Source organism: Ursus maritimus, unplaced genomic scaffold, assembly GCF_017311325.1.
Source record: "Ursus maritimus isolate PB19 unplaced genomic scaffold, ASM1731132v1 scaffold_5, whole genome shotgun sequence".
Classification (NCBI taxonomy): domain Eukaryota; kingdom Metazoa; phylum Chordata; class Mammalia; order Carnivora; family Ursidae; genus Ursus; species Ursus maritimus.
The window spans coordinates 53,133,750-53,154,371 of NW_024426663.1; the positions used below are offsets into that span (position 1 = coordinate 53,133,750).

The 20,622-nt window shown below is 41.7% G+C and overlaps 1 protein-coding gene across 1 annotated transcript; it reads right to left on the minus strand.

Annotated features, from left to right (window-relative positions):
• Positions 1 to 4,694: 4,694 nt before the first annotated feature.
• Positions 4,695 to 7,224, minus strand: PCDHAC1 (protocadherin alpha subfamily C, 1). The gene has a single exon (XM_008691497.1). The coding sequence runs from the start codon at positions 7,222 to 7,224 to the stop codon at positions 4,768 to 4,770; it is 2,457 nt and encodes an 818-aa protein (XP_008689719.1). The 3' UTR covers positions 4,695 to 4,767.
• Positions 7,225 to 20,622: the final 13,398 nt, after the last annotated feature.

A 20,622-nucleotide genomic window follows, 5' to 3' on the forward strand; every position in this document is an offset into this window, starting at 1 on the left:
TTTCTCTGCACAGGACAGAGAATACGTGATTGCATATTCAGTCCTAGATTCCAAGGCAAGTTTCAGATGAATATATAATGACCTTCTGTGTTTTTAGCTTGAGGAGGAAATTGTTATCCTAATTCTTTTCTTTCTCATAAATGCAGTATAAAAGAGACATGCAACGTATTTATATCCTGAACCATTCTCATCTTGTCAAAATTCCGAACAAAGTGAGTAATCACTTTTATGATTTAGTTTTTGTTTTTAAGAATAATCTTTCCCAACAAACGCCTTACTTCCCATAATACTTCAGTCAGAACCCTAGGCTTTGATCCACATTCATGTGACATTCTTCCAAATGTTAATTACTTCTGATACTCAGAGTATATCCACTATATCCAATGTAAAAGCCTCTTTGCAATTTAATCCCTCCTCACCCCAACCCAGCAAAATGTATTTAGTCTCTGGAATATTATTGTTTTCCTCTAACTGTGAATATTGAAGGCAACAAACACCAACAGTTTATTATCAGTCATGCTGTTGAAATTTTCCCATTCATACATCTGCTGTGCATTGCTTTTTCCTTCTGTCTACTCAAGTTAGTAGGTCTTTTTCCTCCCCTTTTGCTAGTTTGAGGTTTCTCTATTATACAATGAATTCTATTGTACTGTCTACATAGTTTTTTTTCATCCGAATGTATTTCATATGCTCTGCAAGCTTCCTTAACTACAGCACTCTAATGGTTTTCAAAGTGCAGTTATCGGTTTCAAAGTCAAAACAGATACGAGGAAATATCTAGTTAACCTATGGGAAAATCTATTAATGGCATATATTTTAACATATAAAAACACCTAGAACGTCAAAAACATTCTACCACTGTTAACTAATGACACTGCAAAGGGGAAACATTCTCCACCCTACCTATCCTGGCAAAGGGCAAACTGCTTCAACTCCAGAACAGTGCACTAACATAACATTGATGTGTCCAAACTATAATTTTCATGTGGAATATTTAATTCAGTCAGTTGTTCGCTGTTGTGCATTTTTGGCACATTAATATATTTATTATCTAAAAATTTGTAATTAATTTTAAATGGCAAGCAGAAATTTACATCTCAGAGGTAACAGCTTAGATACCAATCTAAACAAAATTAAATTGCCCATCACAAATCTTAGAAAAAATTAACATGAGACACATGTTGTCTACTTGTTGCACAGTACATCATCGATTTTGTTTCTATCTGTAAAATATTATCAACAGGAGCAGTACAGATAAATATACTTTCCTGAATTTCCTAAACTGATAGATTTGAGTATTGTAAAATATGCTTCTTGTTTTTTTAAGTAGGCTCCACACTGGGCTTGAACTCACAACCCTGAGATCAAGACCTGAGCTGAGATCAATAGTCAAACGCTTAACCTACTGAGCCCCCCAGGTGCACCAGTATTGTAAAATACATTAATAGACACTGTAAACTAATAGAAGGACTTAGTATTGAGAGTATAATACTAAGTGAAATAAGTCAGTCAGAGAAAGACAGATACCATATGGTTTCACTCACATGTGTAATTTAAGAAACAAAACAAAGGAGAAAATGGGGGGGGGGGAGGAGAGCGAAACAAATCAAGATACAGACCCTCAACTATAGAGAACACACTGATGGTTACCCGAGGGGAAGTGGGTGAGGGGGATGGATGAAATCGGTGATGGGGATTAAGGAGCGCACTTGTCCCGATGAGCACCAGGTGATGTGTGGAATTGTACACCTGAATCACTATACTGTACACCTGAAACTAACATAATACTGTATGCTAACTATGCTAGAACTAAAATTTTTTAACTTAATTAAAAAAAGAAGGACCTAGGGGCGCCTGGGTGGCACAGGCGTTAAGCGTCTGCCTTCGGCTCAGGGCGTGATCCCGGTATTCTGGGATCGAGCCCCACATCAGGCTCCTCTGCTGGGAGCCTGCTTCTTCCTCTCCCGCTCCCCCTGCTTGTGTTCCCTCTCTCGCTGGCTGTCTCTATCTCTGTCAAATAAATAAATAAAATCTTAAAAAAAAATTGGTGGCAGGGGGTATTTTTCTCTGTTATTAGCTATATTTATCTTTTATTTATTTTTTTAAGTAGGCTCCATGCCCAGCATGGAGCCCAAGGTGGGGCTTGAACTCACAACTCTGTGATCAAGACCTGAGCTGAATTCAAGAGTTGGTCACTTAACCAACTAAGCAACCCAGGTACCCCTACATTTTTCCTTTTATTTTTTTTTTAAGATTTTATTTATTTATTCAATAGAGATAGAGATAGCCAGCGAGAGAGGGAACACAAGCAGGGGCAGTGGGAGAGGAAGAAGCAGGCTCCCAGCAGAGGAGCCTGATGTGGGGCTCGATCCCATAACGCCGGGATCATGCCCTGAGCCAAAGGCAGACGCTTAACGACTGCGCCACCGAGGTGCCCCACATTTTTCCTCTTAAATGATTTTCCAATTTCCAGATCCGTTTCCTTTCAAGTCTACTCAAAATGTGTTTTTCAAACAATACCCAATTCCCAAACTTCAGACATTACTGGTATTCTCATCTCTTTGTTATAGAAAGCAATGAAATAAAAGAAAGAAATTATGAATTTTCTTGATAGGAAGAGAGTTTACACACTGAGTGTTTTGATACCCAAAATATTAACATTATAGTGCACCAATTTTTCTCCCTTAAAATTAACTGCATTTTCATTTGCATCCACTGCGACTTTCACGGTACAAAGATGTGCATCCCTACTAATCTCTTAGTCATCAGTAGGAACTGCAATCGTATTTAGCGCCCATACACAGCACTGAGGTTTTTCAAGCTAGCTCTAGGACCAGAAAATCCCACTATTTTGTTGTTTCACTATTATACATGAGGAAGAAAATACCCACTGAAATAATATATTTGAAAGTGATCTTTAGGGGCGCCTGGATGGCACAACGGTTAAGCGTCTGCCTTCGGCTCAGGGCGTGATCCCGGCGTTCCGGGATCGAGCCCCACATCAGGCTCCTCTGCTATGGGCCTGCTTCTTCCTCTCCCACTCCCCCTGCTTGTGTTCCCTCTCTCGCTGGCTGCCTCTATCTCTGTCAAATAAATAAATAAAATCTTTAAAAAAAAAAAAGAAAGAAAGTGATCTTTAGACTGTTAAATATATATACAGGTAAAGTGGAAAAGTGAGTTAAATCTTGGACTCTTCCCTCTATGTAACCACCCAATTCATACACTAGCAAAAGTATTTATTCTTTCATTCAGCAACCACTTACTAATCATATCTCATATATTGCATTCTATTATGTCATGTGAGAATATTAAATACACAAAATTATAATGCATGTAAATCTATTTTATTTGCCGTTAACATCATTATTTGAAGGAGAATAACTTATAACTCACTTCTCCCCTATTACCTGGAATAATAAAACAAGGAATCTTCCATTCCCTTGCCTAATCTCTGCGTACCTCCTTCCCTTGTATCCATGATCCCTATGAGAAGTCAGAAAGTCATACTGTAAAATTGCTAAAGACCGTCCTCACTCTATTTAAAAAATTTCTGAAATGCAAAGGGCCACTACGGATACATTTAAGTATTTGAATAATTTAACTTTCACTAGATGCATTACTCTCAAGTATTTACTTATTTTAAAGTATATTGCCCTCTAAAATAATAAGAAAATTAAATCCAAGTTGAATGGACTTTGAATGGCAAATGCACCTTGAACATACCAATGTTTCTGATGTAACAATTCTCTTTCAAGCACTGAGTAATAGATGGAATTGTTGAATCATTATATTGTACACCTGAATTGAATATAACACTGTGTGTTAACTACACTGGAATTAAAATTAAAAAAAACAATTACTCATCTTTTTTCTTTGTGAAATATATCAATAAAAACACAAAATTAAAGGTTGTCAAGTCCTATACCCAGTGGTTTTTATCTTCTATCAATACAAACAGGTGTTCTGAGACATGCTTATAATTTCCATACACTTAGAAACACTCTATGGAGCTATTAGCTATGTTTTAGAGTGTCATTATCAAAAAAGACTACTTTGCCAAAATGGCATTTATTTAAAGTATGACCTAGAAAATATGTTGCATTTTATTAAATGGTGAATTAAAAGATTTAATTCAAATGCCATCTCTACCACCATGCCTTCTCTGATTCCCTCCTCCTTTCCCAGATGTGCTCTCAGAGTCTCTCTCTCCCTTCTCTGAACAGCCATTGCAATTTACTTTCACATTTTTTAAGTTATCATCATTAAATCGAGTATTGCTATGGTTTGAGCAAATGTCTCATCTTCCATGATATTATGCTTATGTTATGCAAAGAGTATTGCATATTTTTCATTCCCGCTTTTGGTATCAGAATGCCTTACGCATATCTGTTGCTCAAAATACTCTTTTGAATGAAGGAATTTATGCTTTAAATAATTCCTTAAACAAATTCCCAAAAGGAATTAAAGACTTCCCAGGTTATTTATTACCTGTACCAGAAGCTGGTACCTTATTTCTAATTTCAGACCTTTATACTATATTACTTTTATTGTTCTTTAATGGGTTTGAATTTCTTATCTTTGTTTCTCAAAAATAAACTATAAACTCCTTGAGGTCAAGGACAGTCTTTTAATACTTACATACTCCCAGAATTCTTAGCACAGTAGGCTCTAAGCAGGAGTGTTCAATTCAATGGATTACATGTTGCCAAAGACTCACCTAAGAAGCATTTCAGAACATAGCTAGCAGTCATCTCCTGGCCAAGGGAATCAAATCCCAAAAAATTTGCTTACCATGGCATTGACATTTATGTGATCCCCTTTCCTATTCCGAATGTGAATGCAGGATATTGGCAAATTCAGTCCTACCCCAGTAGCCAGATTTCTCAGGTCAGCAGCACTGTATTCCCCACGGAACAGCAAACTGTTATTATGGGAACCAAGTCCTAGAGAAGCCCGATAGTGATAGGTCTGAGAAAGTCTCTCAACTGTAGTGACATCTATTGTGGCTGATGTCATACAAGGATTTGAAGCCATCTTCCTCCCATACCTCAGTTCCTCTGGGGAGCGACAGCAGCTTTGAGAACAACGAACTGGGCTCTGGTTCACCTTGATACACACAAAGAAAAGTAAGCACCCCAGAAATAAAAAGGAAATACAAGCCAGAGCAATTACTAAATACAGGTTCTGGGTAGAAAGGTGGCCTCCTGTTTCCCAGGTATCTTCAAAGTCTGGAAGGATCTGAGGGGCAGAGTTGCTCAGCAATATACCCAGTGTGACGGAAGAGGAGAGTGATGGGTCTCCACGGTCCTGAACCACAACCACCAGCCTCTGTTTAACTGCATCCGTGGGAAGAATTAAGCGGGCAGTTCGGAGCTCTCCCATACTGGCTGAAATCCTGAAAAGGCTGGAGTCCGAAGCCTGAGAAATACGGTAGGAAAGCCAAGCATTAGAGCCACTGTCTGCATCCTCTGCTACCACTTTTGTGACCAAGTGTCCACTTCTGGCAGAGCGAGGCACAATTTCCACTGGAACAGAGCCATTTCTGGGCACGGGAAACAAGATGACTGGAGCATTGTCATTCCTATCTACCACAAACAAGTTTACAGTCACTGTTGCACTTCGGGGAGGAATGCCACCATCCCGGGCTTCCACTTGGAAGTGAAATCCCCTGAGCCGCTCAAAGTCAAAGGAAGTTTTGGCAGTGATAGCCCCGCTGGCTGATTCTACTGCCACGAAGCTAGAGGCTGTCTGCCTTTCAGAGATCATATCCAACAGCTCATAGAAGACAAGGCCGTTCTTCCCCAGGTCGGGATCCTGGGCAAACACGCGGCCTAGAGAGGCCCCAGGACCATTGTTTTCAGCCACAAAAAGTTCCTGTTGCGGTTGAGCAAAGCTTGGTGAATTGTCATTCACATCAGCAACAGACACTGTCAGTGTCCTGCGGGTGCTCAATGGGGGGGAGCCACCATCTGAGGCAGTGATCAGGACCTGGTATTCGCTGACCTGCTCCCGGTCCAGCGGCCCATCAGTCAGCAAGCTGTAGTAGTTGTCAAAGGAAGCCTTCAGCTTAAAAGGGCCTCCACTGGACATGCTACAGATGACCTTACCATTGGGACCGAGATCCTCATCCCTTAGACTGAGGAGAGCAATCACTGTGCCGGGGGCAGCGTCCTCAGAAACCGAACTGGAGAGAGTCAGGAAATTCACCTCCGGGGCGTGATCATTCACATCGGTCACTTCCACCAGCAGTTTGACAGTACTAGCTAAACCGAAGGTGCCCTCATCCCTCGCCTCAATGTACGCCTCCAACAACGTTTCAGGTGGACCTAGTGAAGCAGCTACCCGCACCTCCCCACTTCTAGGGTGCACGTCAAAGTGGTGTCGCAGCGAGGCCCGCGTGCCATTGCTTAAGGAGTACCGGATTTCCCCATTGGAGCCTTCATCCGGGTCCGAGGCCTGAACTCGTAATAACACAGTCCCGTTGGGTGCAGTCTCTGGCACACTGGCGCGGTACACTGTGCGCTCAAATACAGGCGCATTGTCGTTTGTGTCCACCACTGTGATGGTAACTTGTGCGTCTCCGGAGCGCGCAGGCTGCCCGCTGTCCCTAGCGGTGAGCACCAGCTGATGGGTGGCGCGCTGCTCCCGATCCAGCGCTTTCTCTAACACCAACTCGGGGTATTCACTGCCGTCCACCCGCGATCCCATGATCAGCCGAAAGTGCTGGCTGGGGCTCAGACTGTAACTTAGGACCCCGTTGCTTCCCTCGTCAGTATCTTGGGCATTAGGGAGAGTAAAGCGGGCGCCGGGCATCAGGAATTCGGGGATGTGCAGCTGCACGTCGCCGGCAGGGAAGACAGGCGAGTTGTCGTTGGTGTCCACGACGTGAACTCGCATCGTGTGTAGCTCCAGCGGGTCCTCCAGCACCAGCTCATAGGTCAAGACGCAGACAGCTTTGGTCTCGCACAGCCGTTCGCGGTCCGCCGGCTCTAAGACCACCAAGCTACCGCTGGCCAGATCCACCCCGAAGTAGGGATCGCGGTGGCTGGAAAGGAAGCGAAAGTTCCTCAAGGACAGAGCGGCCGCTGACAGCCCCAAGTCCGCGGAAACATTGCCTACGGCTACGCCCCGCTCGGTCTCCTCCAACACTGAGTATTCCAGCTGTCTGGCGGCAGAGCCGCAGGAGACCCACAGACATAGAACCACCACCCTCCAGCCCACCATCCTCCCTCTCGGCGTCCTCGCTCCACCAGCAGTGACCCAGGACCATGCTCCGGACTCCCGGAGAGCACGCACCGTGGTAATGAGCAAGGGCCGGTCGCCCGCCGCAGCCGGCTAGAGGTGCACAGACCGCCGACGTTCTGCCTCCTGAGTATGCTGGGATTGCCTGGGGCTGGCCGGCTGGAAGCTGTGCTCGCCGGACTGGAGGTCTGGCAGCCGTCTGGGAAAGCGGAGCTGGCGGGTGCGGAGGAGCGCAGCGCCGCCTAGGGGTGCAGAGACGCGGGAAACCGCTCGGGCTAGGGAGGCGCCGTCTCCCGTCCCCGCGAGCTGGGATATCTCTAAGTCCCTGCGGCCAGCGGCCCGCGGCGGGCGGGGCAAGGAAGACGCTCCGAGAAGCTAACACTTCTTCTCTCGAACGGCGTTTCTAAGGACAACGCGCTAGGACCCGCCCCGTCTTAACCTCCACAGCCGCCGCCTAAAGACTGCTCGTAACCAGGGCTGAGCTCGGCGGGGCTTCTCTCGCCCCAGTCTGACAGCCGCTCGGACCCACAGAACCCCTACAGTGCCGGTGAAGACAGCGGAACTCCCAGAGAACCCGCGGGGCGGAGGCGGCGAGGGGCGGCATCGGGACCGTGAAGGACCACGCCTTCGAAGCTTAAGGAAACAGGAGCCCCCAAACTAAGGGCTGAGGTGCATCGCATGCTGGCTTCCCAGCCTCTCCGCGGCGGGTTAAAGTCTCTCCTGCACCTTCTTTTAAACCAGGAGCCAAGATTTCAATAGAGGGGACCAGCGAGGGGCAAACTGGGGAATGGGGTCCTCCTCAAACTTCTCCGGGACTCCAGCTTTTCGAGGCACCCAGGTGGGCGAGCGCAAGGCTTACAGTTCGTTCGGCTTTCTGTGGGCCAGCAGTTTCTCTTTCCCAGGAGGCCCTACCGCGGAGTGCCTCACAAGCGGCCCTTGACGCTCTGGATGGGAGAGGTTAGAAGCCACTCAGTACAAGCGCCTGAAACTCCGAAAGACTGACACTCATCCCCACCGGGACGTGCGAAGTGGGTGGGAAGAAAGTAATTGAGATACTCTCCAGAGCGTGACCTGGAAACTATTCTGTAAATTTACTCTCTGTAAATACTTAGAAAATAGCACTGGGGCAGGGCAGGAACTGACTAGCTGCCCATACGTTCTCCAACTTCGTTTTTAGGCCGGTCTCCTGAAGGGAATTGGGATATCGATCAGTTCTACGAAAAACCTTTCCAAGCTACAAGAAATACTTCCGCATTTCGCCTTGCACTCTACAACCAGGGGATGTCCCTGAGGGAGAGGCGAGCTGAAAAAAGAAATTGCCTTCAAATAACTATTAAACACTAAATTTCTTAACTCCTTTTAATACAATTGCAGGGTCCAAAGCCCGAGGAACCAAAATTTGAAAGACAAAAGCTGAATATTGATCAAGAATTGAAGCTTTCCGGGCAATGTTTGTTTCTTTTCTTTTCTTTCTTTCTTTCTTTCTTTCTTTCTTTCTTTCTTTCTTTCTTTCTTCCTTCCTTCCTTCCTTTCTTCCTTTCTTCCTTTCTTAAGATTTTACCCATTTATTTGTCAGAGAGAGAGAGGACACAAGCTGGGGGAGCTGCAGGCAGAGGGAGAAACAGGCTCCCAGCTGAGCAAGGAGCACTACGTGAGATTCGATCCTAAGACCCTGGGGCTGGTGATGGGTAGTAAGGAGGGCACGTATTGCCTGGTGCTGTATATAAAGACCTGAGCCAAAGGCAGATGACTGAGCCACCCAGCTGTGCCAGGGCAACGTATTTTCTGGTCAGAAAACTGCCTAGAAGTATTGATAATTATTGAAGCTGAATGATGGATACACGGGAGCTAATTACACAATTCTCTTAACTTTAGTGTATGTTTGAATGCTGTTATAATACTTTCTTAAGGGGTGCCTGGGTGGCTCAGTTGGTTAAGCTCAGGTCATGATCTCAGGGTCCTGGGATGGAGCCCCACATCGGGCTCTCTGCTCAGCAGGGAGTCTCCCTCTGCCCCTCCCCTCCCCTCCGCTCGTGTTCTCTCTCTCTCTCTCAAATAAATAAAATCTTAAAAAAAATACTTTCTTAAATTACTGATTAAAATGAGGGGTGGGGAGGCAGGCTGTTCCAGCATTCTGGTTTTAAGACTGGAAGTGGGATTGGTAAATTCATTATGCCACTAAGAACCAATCACCTCCCTGGGAACAATACAAACCCAAACTGTTACCTCTTCCAGGGAAGCAGGACAAGCAGCAACATAAGGCTATTTAAGTAGAAAATGCTCTCGACTAATTTGTCTTTCTGAATTAAGGAACCAAGAAAATCACTGACACCAAGTCTTGGATAAAATTAAAGCAGAAAACATGTCAGCCCAGTGAAGCGTTAGGTAGAGTCATAAGTATAGCCATCACAGGGAATGCTCATTAGGATGTGAAATAACCCATAAAAATTAAGTTTATTCACCAAATTTTAGAACCAAAACTAATTATCTACTTCAGTGCCAGAGATTAGGATTTACGTTTCCTCATTTTCATTTAATGCTGCCAGCTAAGCTAACAGCTTTGGGGTGCAAGGTTGTACTTGTCACTTTTCCATTAACAGCAGATGAAATGTATCTGGAGAGATGCCCTCAACTTTTGGAAGGCCTCTGATTTTAAGACCTGCAATCAAGTTTCCAGTTTTACTGGGTTTAGGATTTCTGAGCTCTGTCTAGGGGGACAGTCTGTGTGGGTGCGGATTGGTAAGTGGGGAAAAGGAAAAACTCATACTGAGAATTAACATGGAAAACCTTGACAAAAACTCTTCCCCCTTCACACACCTCTCAGACTTCTGACTTCCCCACCTTTCCCATTTCTCTGTCAACACTGCCACTGATGATTATTTTCAAAGGATTTAATTTCTGTCAAGAATAAGTGAATAGAACTCACCTAGGGGGATTTGTCCTGCCATCTGCCTCCCTATCTGTAGGCATAACTGGGATTGTGGGAAAGCAACATTTAGGAGATATTTGGGATATTTAGATATTCCAAAGATGAGGAAGTCTTAAGGGTTATTCCTTTTGTATAAGATAACTAGGTGAACATTAAATCATAAATCAATAAAACTTCCTTTTAGCAGAACCTAATATTTCATTTTGCCACTTTATGCCATTTTCCATAGTTTCCCTGAATTCAGGCATTTTCAAGCTTTAATTAGGTACAAGTACAACTTTAAGTGGACTCAATACAAAAACAGTCTTGATTTCTGCTTGGGTTCTATTGCCAAGGCTTATTATTATAAAGCTCTCCCAACCAAACTTGACCTTAAATTACAAATTCAGAAGCTATCTAGCCTTAATGCATAAGCTCCTATTAGAGATCTTGCAGCCAAATGAGAAAATAGTAAATCTGACACTTACCACAAAAATGACCAGGGATAGAAGCAGAAAAATGTTCATTTAGCGGGGAAGGCTGACCACTAGACTGCATAGTTTTAATAAGGATCAAGGACATCCTTAAAAGGTCTCATGACTACTTGTATATCTCACTGATAGTTAATATTGAGCTGAATGATAAGCACCAGAGAAATCTTGCAAGAGAGTTTTATAAGCCAAAATTCAAAGAAACATTTACGATCTAATACTCCCTGTATGTCTCCTCCCCCTTGAGCACCAAGCATATATCTACCAGCTTTATACAGCAAAAAGTGCAGCTTCTTTCTGCCCATGGGTCCTGTCTCATGCCACTTAAACAAATTACTAAGTTGCACCATACCATATCTCAAGAATTTCTTGGCCATTGTGCTGATAACCCACAACAAAATGATATTGCACTTAAAATTAAGACTCTATTTATCTATCTATCTATCTATCTATCTATCTATCTATCTATCTATCAGAGAGAGAGAGGGAGAGCACGCACAAGCAGGGGGAGAGGCAGGCAGAGGGAGAAGCAGGCTCCTTGGTGAACAAGGAGCCCAATGGGGTACTCGATCCCAGGACCCCAGGATCATAACCTGAGCCAAAGGCAGACACTTAACCAACTAAGCCACCCAGGTGTCCCTAAATGAGATTTTCTTAGTGCTTAAGATTTTTCCTTGGCGGGGGCGCCTGGGTGGCTCAGTCATTAAGCGTCTGCCTTTGCCTCAGGGCGTGATCCCATCAGGCTCCATGCTCCACTGGGGGCCTGCTTCTTCCTCTCCCCCCTCCACTTGTGTTCCCTCTCTCGCTGGCTGTCTCTCTCTGTGTCAAATAAATAAATAAAATCTTTAAAAAAAAGATTATTCCTTGGGAATATATTATGTACTTAAACTAAATTTAAAGACAAGATATCAGCATCACATTAAGCAAATTTTCGTCCTGTAAAGGTTGATGAAGTGTCGAAATCAAATCTTTTTTTTCCCCAAATCAAGTCTAACAGAGTAGGAGTTCTTGGGGTAGAGCTCTATATCACTCAAATTTTGTTTAAGTATCTAGCTAAGCTCAGGGGACACAAATTAAGTGTCTAAAGCACTCTCAATATACAACATCCTATATCAATTTTTTTTACTTGCATCCTTTACCAATAACACATTACTACAGAATTTCTTTCTCAAATTTCTAATCCCAAGGAACTAGTTTTTCTCCATGAAATAATACCATATAAAGTATCTTGAACCTTTCTTTGTGAATCTTCACTCTGACTCTATATTGTGTTTACTCACTACTTTTTACAATTATGTACCAATTTTCCAAAAATTACCTTTTTCTAAAAATCTTGTTCTATTTCATCTTCAAAGGGTAGCCCAGAACTTAAAGTCATACTTAAAGTCAGAACTTAAAATCATACTCCAGGTTGGTCACATCTGATGCAAAAAGAGGAGATCTTTTTCTCCTTTATAAGAGATCTTTTTTCCTTTATAAGGAGAACATTCATTAAGGCATGTGTAAGGTGGGGGTATAGGTCCTAGCAAAAATAGAAGAAGGAAAAGGAACAAAAAAGCAGTTTTTTCACGTGGTCCCTTCAGTTTCCCTGTCTAGTTCTATTCTTATACATGCCTTAATGTATGTCCTCCTTGTAACAGTCAAGGAGTTAATGATTTCTTCAGAGTCTTCCAGCACAACAGGTAACATCTAAGGAGTAACCAAGCAAGGTCGTCAGGAATGTTTTCCAAGACCACTGACTCCAGAGCCTCAGTGACTTATGGAGGATGTCTAAGAACTCATCCTTGTTTTGACCAATTCCTGAATGTCTGAGGGGACACATACACCAGACCACTGTCTTTAATCCAAACCCCAGATGTCAAGCAAAGATGAGACTCTCTCTCCTTTCCTTTCTGAGTCTCCCAGACTCTGTATCTGCTCTCTCCACGTGTCTTCAATAAACTCTCCTCTCACTTCCTCTGGGCTCACATTTGATTTCCATCCTGCATGAAGCCAAGGACCCTCTTGGCTGGTCCTGTGGGATCCCCTCTGCATCCTTGGACCCGGCCAGCCTGCTTCACTTTCATTCTGAATATTTCAAATCAAGGAATAGAGTCTAAAGTTGCATCTAGCTCTTTAAAACGCACATCACATATTTTCATGATGGATTGAAAACTAAAATTCACACCTATTTTTTCTAGATGCTCTTAAGCCACAGATCAAGAAGTCCTAGACTTCTGTACTTTTTCTTTTTACTCCAATTTGCTGAATATCATTGGGTTAAAAGCTAACCTACCTAGTTCAATCACATAATATATTTCACTTAATTCAAGTTTTGTATTGCTACATATTTGGTAAGCAGTCACACTAGATCTTCCTCTGAGCAACAGATGAAAACCTTTATCAAGTGTAGCTGAAAAGGAAGGCCTCCAACCATCTCCAACCAACCCACCTGACATCAGTTTATTAGACAGTGCTTAACCTGAAGTAAATATCTGACAAATGGTGACTAACATAATAAAAAATCATTATTAAAAAAAAATCTGACAAAGACACTATCAACGTTCTCTAAAAAAGACTCCACACAAATCTCACATTATAGTTTCAAAACATGCTAAACAAAATATTACTAGATCATCATTATGATAGATGCTTAAAAGAAATTTGATAAAAATGTGACAGCTGTCACAAAACAATGCCCATCTTCATCTTATTTATTTTTTAAAAGATTTTATTTATTTATTTGTCAGAGAGAGAGAGAGAGCACAAGAGCACAAGACAGAGGGAGAAGCAGGCTCCCCACTGAGCAAAGAGCCCAATGTGGGACTCGATCCCAAGACCCTGGAATCACGACCTGAGCCAAAGGCAGACATTTAACTCACTGAGCCACCCAGGTGGCATTTTAAACAATAAAACACCAGAATTATTTCCAAGAAAAATCATGAGCATCACAAGACACTTCATGTCATAGTTATTATTCAATACTGACTTGGATATTCTAGTCAACACAAGATAAAGGTGTGTGTGTGTGAGTGTGAGTGTTAGAAAGGAGGATAACATATATTCTTAGATGATAAATTTATAGGTAATATAAGTTTTTACTCATAAAATCCCAGAAAATTAAAGAAAAAATAATTAGAACTAAAAAGAGTTCAGCCACTTTGGAAAACAGTGTGGAGGTCCCTCAAAAATTTAAAAATAGAGCTACCCTATGATCCAGCAATTGCACTACTGCGTATTTACCCCAAAGATACAGACATAGTGAAGAGAAGGGCCATATGGACCCCACTGTTCATAGCAGCATTGTCCACAAAAGCTAAATTGTGGAAGGAGCCGAGATGCCCTTCAACAGACGAATGGATAAAGAAGATGTGGGCCATATATACAATGGAATGTTACTCAGCCATCAGAAAGAATGATTACCCAACATTTGCAGCAACATGGACGGGACTGGGGGAGATAATGCTAAGTGAAATAAGTTAAGCAGAGAAAGACAATTATCATATGGTTTCTCTCACTTATGGAACACAAGGAATAGCAGGGAGATCAGTAGGAGAAGGAAGGGAAGAATGATGGGGGGTAAACTGAAGGGGGAATGAACTATGAGAGACTACGGACTCTGGGAAACAAACTGGGGGTTTCAGAGGGGAGGGGGGGTGGGGGATTGGGATAGGCCGGTGATGGGTATTAAGGAGGGCACATACTGCATGGGGCACTGGGTGTTATACACAAATAATGAATCATGGAACATTGAATCAAAAACTAGTGATGTACTTACTGTATGGTGACTAACATAACATAATAAAAATTTTTTAAAAAAGAGTTCAGTGACATGATTAGCTTTCATCTTTGATGAAACTCTATAAAACACTTGAACTTCAACCATAACATATATGAAGAGAAGTTACCAAGTGCCATGAAAATTGGACCAAGATGAGAGAAAATGCTAAGAGTGAATTCTTGCCACTGGAGACTTGGGAAGAGCTGGTAGACCGGAGTTTTCCAGAGTAGTGGTTCACACTGAAATGCAAAACAAATGATTCCTTGTTTGGAACTACAGGGATGCAAAATTTGCCACCCCAAAATGTGTCTCTTTGGCTGGTGTATTATTTTAGGTTAGTTATTTTTTCCCAAGTTTCCATTTAAATTTCAGTTAGTTAACATACTGTGCAATAGTACTTTCAGGTGTAGAATTCAATGCTTCAAAGTTACATATGACAACCGGTGCTCATCATAGGCTGGTTATTTTTAAGAAACAGAAGACTCAAGAAGGTTTTTTCTTTTGTCTCCCCTCTAACTGCCTAAGAGAACTTACAGGACCTGTTCCAGAAAGGGAGCTATCATCAGAGATAACTGCAGCATAATATGAACTAGATATGGTAGACAGGGAAGAAGCTAGCAAGGCCTGTTTGGTCAAAGTCCTCCCGATGTCACTTTTTTTTTTTTTTGGATGGCCCAGAACACATTTGTTCACCAAACATTCACTCTTTCCATTCTTCCTATGAATTGCCTTCTTCCCCTTTGAAGCCTTAGACCCTACCCCTTTCTCTTTAGTTCAGAAAGTCATATGTGACTTCATTTTGTCTGACTGTCTTTGGAATCTCTAATGTTTATGTGGATTCCCTGTATGTATGTAATTAACTTTTATTTTCTCCTGTTAATCTCTCTCATATTAATTTAATTCTTAGACCAGCCATAAGAATCTTGAAAGGTAGAGGAATATTTTTCCTCCCCAGACCAAAACAAAGAGATCTAGGTACCTAGGCTGAACCAGACAGGATTCCCCTATAATCCTATTTGTCAGCAAAAAATATAAAAGAAAGAAGGACTAATGTGACAGAGAGCAGAAGCACTATTATTTCAAGAGTGAACCTAAGGATGTATGTAGTAAGGTGAAGAGAAAATCCTGGATAACAAATTTCTCTGCAGCTGCCAATTCTCATCAGCTGGAGATATATAAAAGCTAAGGTACACACAAACCACTCTACCAAAGAGTAGTAAGGATACCTTCATGTTAGTCCAGAGCACTGCGGCCCCATCCACTGACATTTTTCACCCGCAGATAGCTAGTCTTGAAGGAACTCCTTTAGAAAATGAGTAGTAATAAAAAATAAGCCAAAATGGGATCTCCATAAATACTACAAGAAAGATTAGAAAATAAACATGTACATCGGTCTCACTGCCAGGGTCACAAGGGGATCTTTCTTGGATGTTCAATGCAAGTGGGATTCCTTACTACATCCCTAGGATCACTCTTGGGCAGAATTATGGGACAAGATATTAAAATAACAAGGCCCAACTATATGTCATCTACAAAAGGCACGTTTAGACTCAAAGATACAAATAAGTTGAAAGTAAAGGATGGAAAAATACATATTATGAAAATAGCAACCACAAGAAAGTGGCAGTGGTGATACTAATATCAGACCAAAATATTACTGGAAATAAAGGGACATTTTATAATGACAAAAGAGTTGATTAGGAAAGATAACAATTATAAGGACACAGACAGTTAACAACAAAGTCCCCAAATACATAAAGCAAAAGCTAACCGAAATGAAAGAATAGACAATTCAATACTAAAAGCTGGAGATTTTACTACCTTACTTCCGGCAATGGATAACAACTAGGCAGGTGATCGGTAAGGAAATGGAAGGTTTTAAAAACACTGTAAATCAACTAGACCTAAAAGACTTCTACAGAATACTCACCAACTGACAGCACAATATATATTCTTCTCAACGGCACACAGAATATTCTCCATAACAGACCACATGCTAAGTGTCAAGCAGATTACTGTGCACCAATTATCAGCCCCAAGGGAGGACTCTAAACACTTCTGCCCATTGCATCTTGGCATCAGAGTTGCCAAGAACACAACGCAGGCAAGCAGGCTGGAACAACATTGTACTTACGTAGAGAAAAGACAGAGCAAGATCAACTTCAGTGTTGGGCATCAGTACCCCATGGCCAGTGGGTTTCTACTAGAGGCTGTTGCAGGGCAATATGCCTATGAGCACCCCTCTTGTACCACAGTAGAAAGACCTTTTCCCTTCTTCAAAAAGGATAGACATAACAGTGGGGCTGGCCAGGTGCCACATGATTCACATGCTCCAAGCAGGGACAAAAGAGCTTCAGCGAGCCTGAAACAGGGAAAGATATGCCCACACAAGATGAAAAGACTAGGGGCGCCTGGGTGGCTCAGTTGTTAAGCGTCTGCCTTCGACTCAGGGCATGATCCCGGCGTTGTGGGATCGAGCCCCACATCAGGCTCCTCCGCTGGGAGCCTGCTTCTTCCTCTCCCACTCCCCCTGCTTGTGTTCCCTCTCTCGCTGGGTGTCTCTCCGTCAAATAGATAAATAAAATCTTAAAAAAAAAAAGATGATAAGACTAGCACAGGCTGTGTAGACTCCATTTCTTGGTAAGGAAGTGTTCCAAGCCCAAAACCCATTTTTATATGACTGGGTGAAATTTGAAAGATTACACATGAGAGTGCTCTTCCCAACACTTTGCCATAAAATAAGCTTCAATAAGTTTAAAAGGACTGATACCATACAAAATGTGTTCTCTGACCATAATGGAATGAAATTAGAAATCAATAACAAAATGAAATTTGGGGAATTTACAAATATGTGGAAATTAAATCACATATGCTAAGATAATCAATGGGTCAAAGAAGAACAAGAAAATAAGGAAACACTCTGAGATAAATGAAAATGAAGATACAATATATGAAAACTTATGGAATGCAGCTAAAACAGTGCTCAGAGGAAAATACATAGCTGTAATGTTGACACTGACAAGTGAGAAATACCTCGAATCAATAACCTAACCTCCTACTTTAAGATGCCAGAAAAATAAAAGCAAACCAAATCTAAAGCAAACAGAAGGAGGGAAATAATTAGGATTAAAGCAGAAATAAATGAAATAAAGAAAGGAAAAACAGTAGAGAAGGATGACAAAGCTACAAGTTGGTTCTTTGAAAAGCTCAACATAATTGACAAACCTTTACCTAGACGGAGCAAGAGAAAAAGCAAGAAAATGAAAATTACTAAAACCAGAAATGAAAGGTGACATTACTACAAACCTTAAATAAAAAAGATAAGAGAATACTATGAACAACTGTGTGCCAATAAATGAGTAGTTTAGATGAAATAAATTCCTAGAATACACAAATACCAAGATTGGGGGGAGGGTAGAAAATCTTGAGTGGACATATGAAAAGTAAAAAGATTGAATTAGTAACATTACATCTTCACGGAAAAAAAAAGAACCAAAAGCCATCATGAATGAATTCTACCAAACATATTAATATTCATTAATCAAAAGTTCTTTACAAATTCTTCCAAAGAATCTTGGAGCAAGGGGCACCTGGGGGGCTCAGTTGATCAAGCGTTGGAGAACTAACAGTTTCTAAAACTTGCCACAAAACTGTAATAATGAAGAGATTGTGGTACTGGGATAAGGACAGACAGATAAATCAATGGAATAGAAACAGGAATCCAGAAATGAATTCCCATATTCATTGATCAACTAATTTTATTTTCTTTTTTCTTTTTAAAGATTTCATTTTTCAGTAATTTCTGCACCTAACGTAGGGCTGGAACTCACAACCTGGACATCAAGAGTCTCACGCTCCACTGACTGAGGCAGGCAGGCGTTCCCTGATTAATTGATTTTCAACAATGGTTCCCCAACATTTCAACAGGGAAAGAATAGTTCTTTTCAATACATGATGCCAGGATAACTGGATATCCACTTGCAAAAGTATGAAGTTGGACCACTTCCTCACACCATCTACAAAAATTAACTCACAATGTATCAAAATGATGCCAGCAAAATAACAGAACAGGAGTTCCCAGCCCTTACTCCCCCACAAAAATACCATTAACAACAATATACGGACCAAAAATCCTTTATGAGGATTCCAGAATCCAGTTACGAGCTGGAATACCCCAGGTAAACACAAGTCTGAATCAGCTACACTGAAACAAGTACAAAAAATAATTTTACTTTGCTCACATCAGCCCCTCACCCACGCTGGCACACATCAACACCAAGAAAGAACACCCTGGCTTGCTACTTCACCTTCAAGGGGAAAGAAGAGAGCATAGCATGTGTCCAATGTGTCAGCTTCTCAGAAGACTGACTAAAGGACTAGTTTCTGTATTGCCTCAACCAGAGAACTATCAAACTGGCATAGTTTGGATGCCTGGGGGCTATGGAAAACAACAACAACAACAACAACAACAACAACAACAACAAATACCAAGGGGACAGCTTGCTCCTTCGGGAAGGAGGGAGAAAACTGAGGGTGTGTTCAGAATTTTGGATTTTTGGAAAGCTGCCTAAGAAACTGGTATCTGTTTTACCTGACTTGGAGTGACAGGAAACCAGCATACTCTGGGTGCCTAGTAACCACTGAGAACGAGGGAGAACAGCTTATTGCTGTAGAATCAGAAAACTGAAATGCTGCAGATAGACACCAGAGGGAGCAACAAAGATCATTTTAAATTATCCAGTCAAAAGAAGCGTTATAGGAAACAAACTGGGGGTTGCTGGAGGGGAGGGAGATGGGCGGATAGGGTAACTGGATGATGGGCATTAGGGAGGACACACAATATAATGAGCACTGGGTGTTATATGCAACTGACGAATCACTAAATTTTACTCCTGGGATGCCTGGGTGGCTCAGCCGGTTAAGCATCTGCCTTTGGCTCAGGTCATGATCCCAGACTCCTGGAATCAAGCTCCATATGGGGCTCTTTGCTCAGTGCGGAGCCTGCTTCTCCCTCTGCCCCTCCCCCAACTCGTGCTCACACACTCTCTCTCTCTCTGACAAATAAATAAATAAAATCTTTAAAGAATTCTACTCCTGTAACTAATACTGCACTATACATTAACTAAACTGAATTTAAATTTTAAAAAAATTTAAAAGAGCAAAAAGAAAAAAATAGTGAGAAGGAATGAAAAAGCCTATGGGATGTATGGGACTTATGGGACACCTTTAAAAGAAACTATTCCTGGAATCTCAGAAGAAAAGAGAAAGGGATAGGAAGCTTATTTAAAGAAATAATGAGAGAGAACTTCTCAGACATGGGGGAAAGATGTGGACATCCAAGTTCATAAGCTAATAGTTCACCCCAAATGTCAATAAAAAACAATCTTCTCTAGGATGAATTATAGTAAAACTGTATAAAATCAAAGACAAAGAGAAAATTTTAAGAGCAACAAGAGAGAAAAATATCTCTCTTATAAGCAAACCCCCATTAGGCTATCATCACCAGAAACATTGCAGGCCAGGAAAGAATGGGGTGATATAATTCAAGGTACTGAAATAAAAAATAAACCACCAACCAAGAATATGCAGTAAAGTTATCCTTCAGAAATGAAGGCGAGATTAAGACTTTCCCAAATAAACAAAAGCTTGGGGAGTTCATCACCATTAGACCTGCCTTACAAAAAATGTTGAAAGGAGTTCTTCAAGCTGAAATGAAAGGATGTTAACTAGTAATATAAAAACATATGAAAACATACCATATGCTGGTAAAAGTAAGTATAGAGTCAGATTAACAACACCCAGTATTGTAATATGGTGGTGTGATAACCACTTCACCCTAAGGTTAAAAGAACAGAAATATTAAAAATAGTAATAGTTATAATTTGTTAATGGATACACCCCATAAAAAGACATAAACTGTGACAACAGAAACATAAAATGGCGAGGAGTTAAAAGTAGAGTTTTGCATGTGATCAAAGCCACCTTGTTGGGATGCCTGGGTGCCTCAGTTGGTTAAGCGCCTGCCTTCAGCTCAGGTCATGATCTCAGGGTCCTGGGATCAAGCCCTGAATAGGGCTCCCTGTTCGGCAAGGAATCTGCTTCTCCCTCTCCCTCTGCCCCTTGCCCCACTCATGCTCTACCTTTCTCTCTTAAATAAATAAATAAATAAATAAATAAATAAATAAATAAATAAATTCTTTTTTTAAAAAAATAGCCAAGCC

Bases quoted from the DNA above. Each gene is read 5' to 3' on its own strand.
- PCDHAC1 (XM_008691497.1), bottom strand. From the start codon at position 7,224: ATGGTGGGCTGGAGGGTGGTGGTTCTATGTCTGTGGGTCTCCTGCGGC.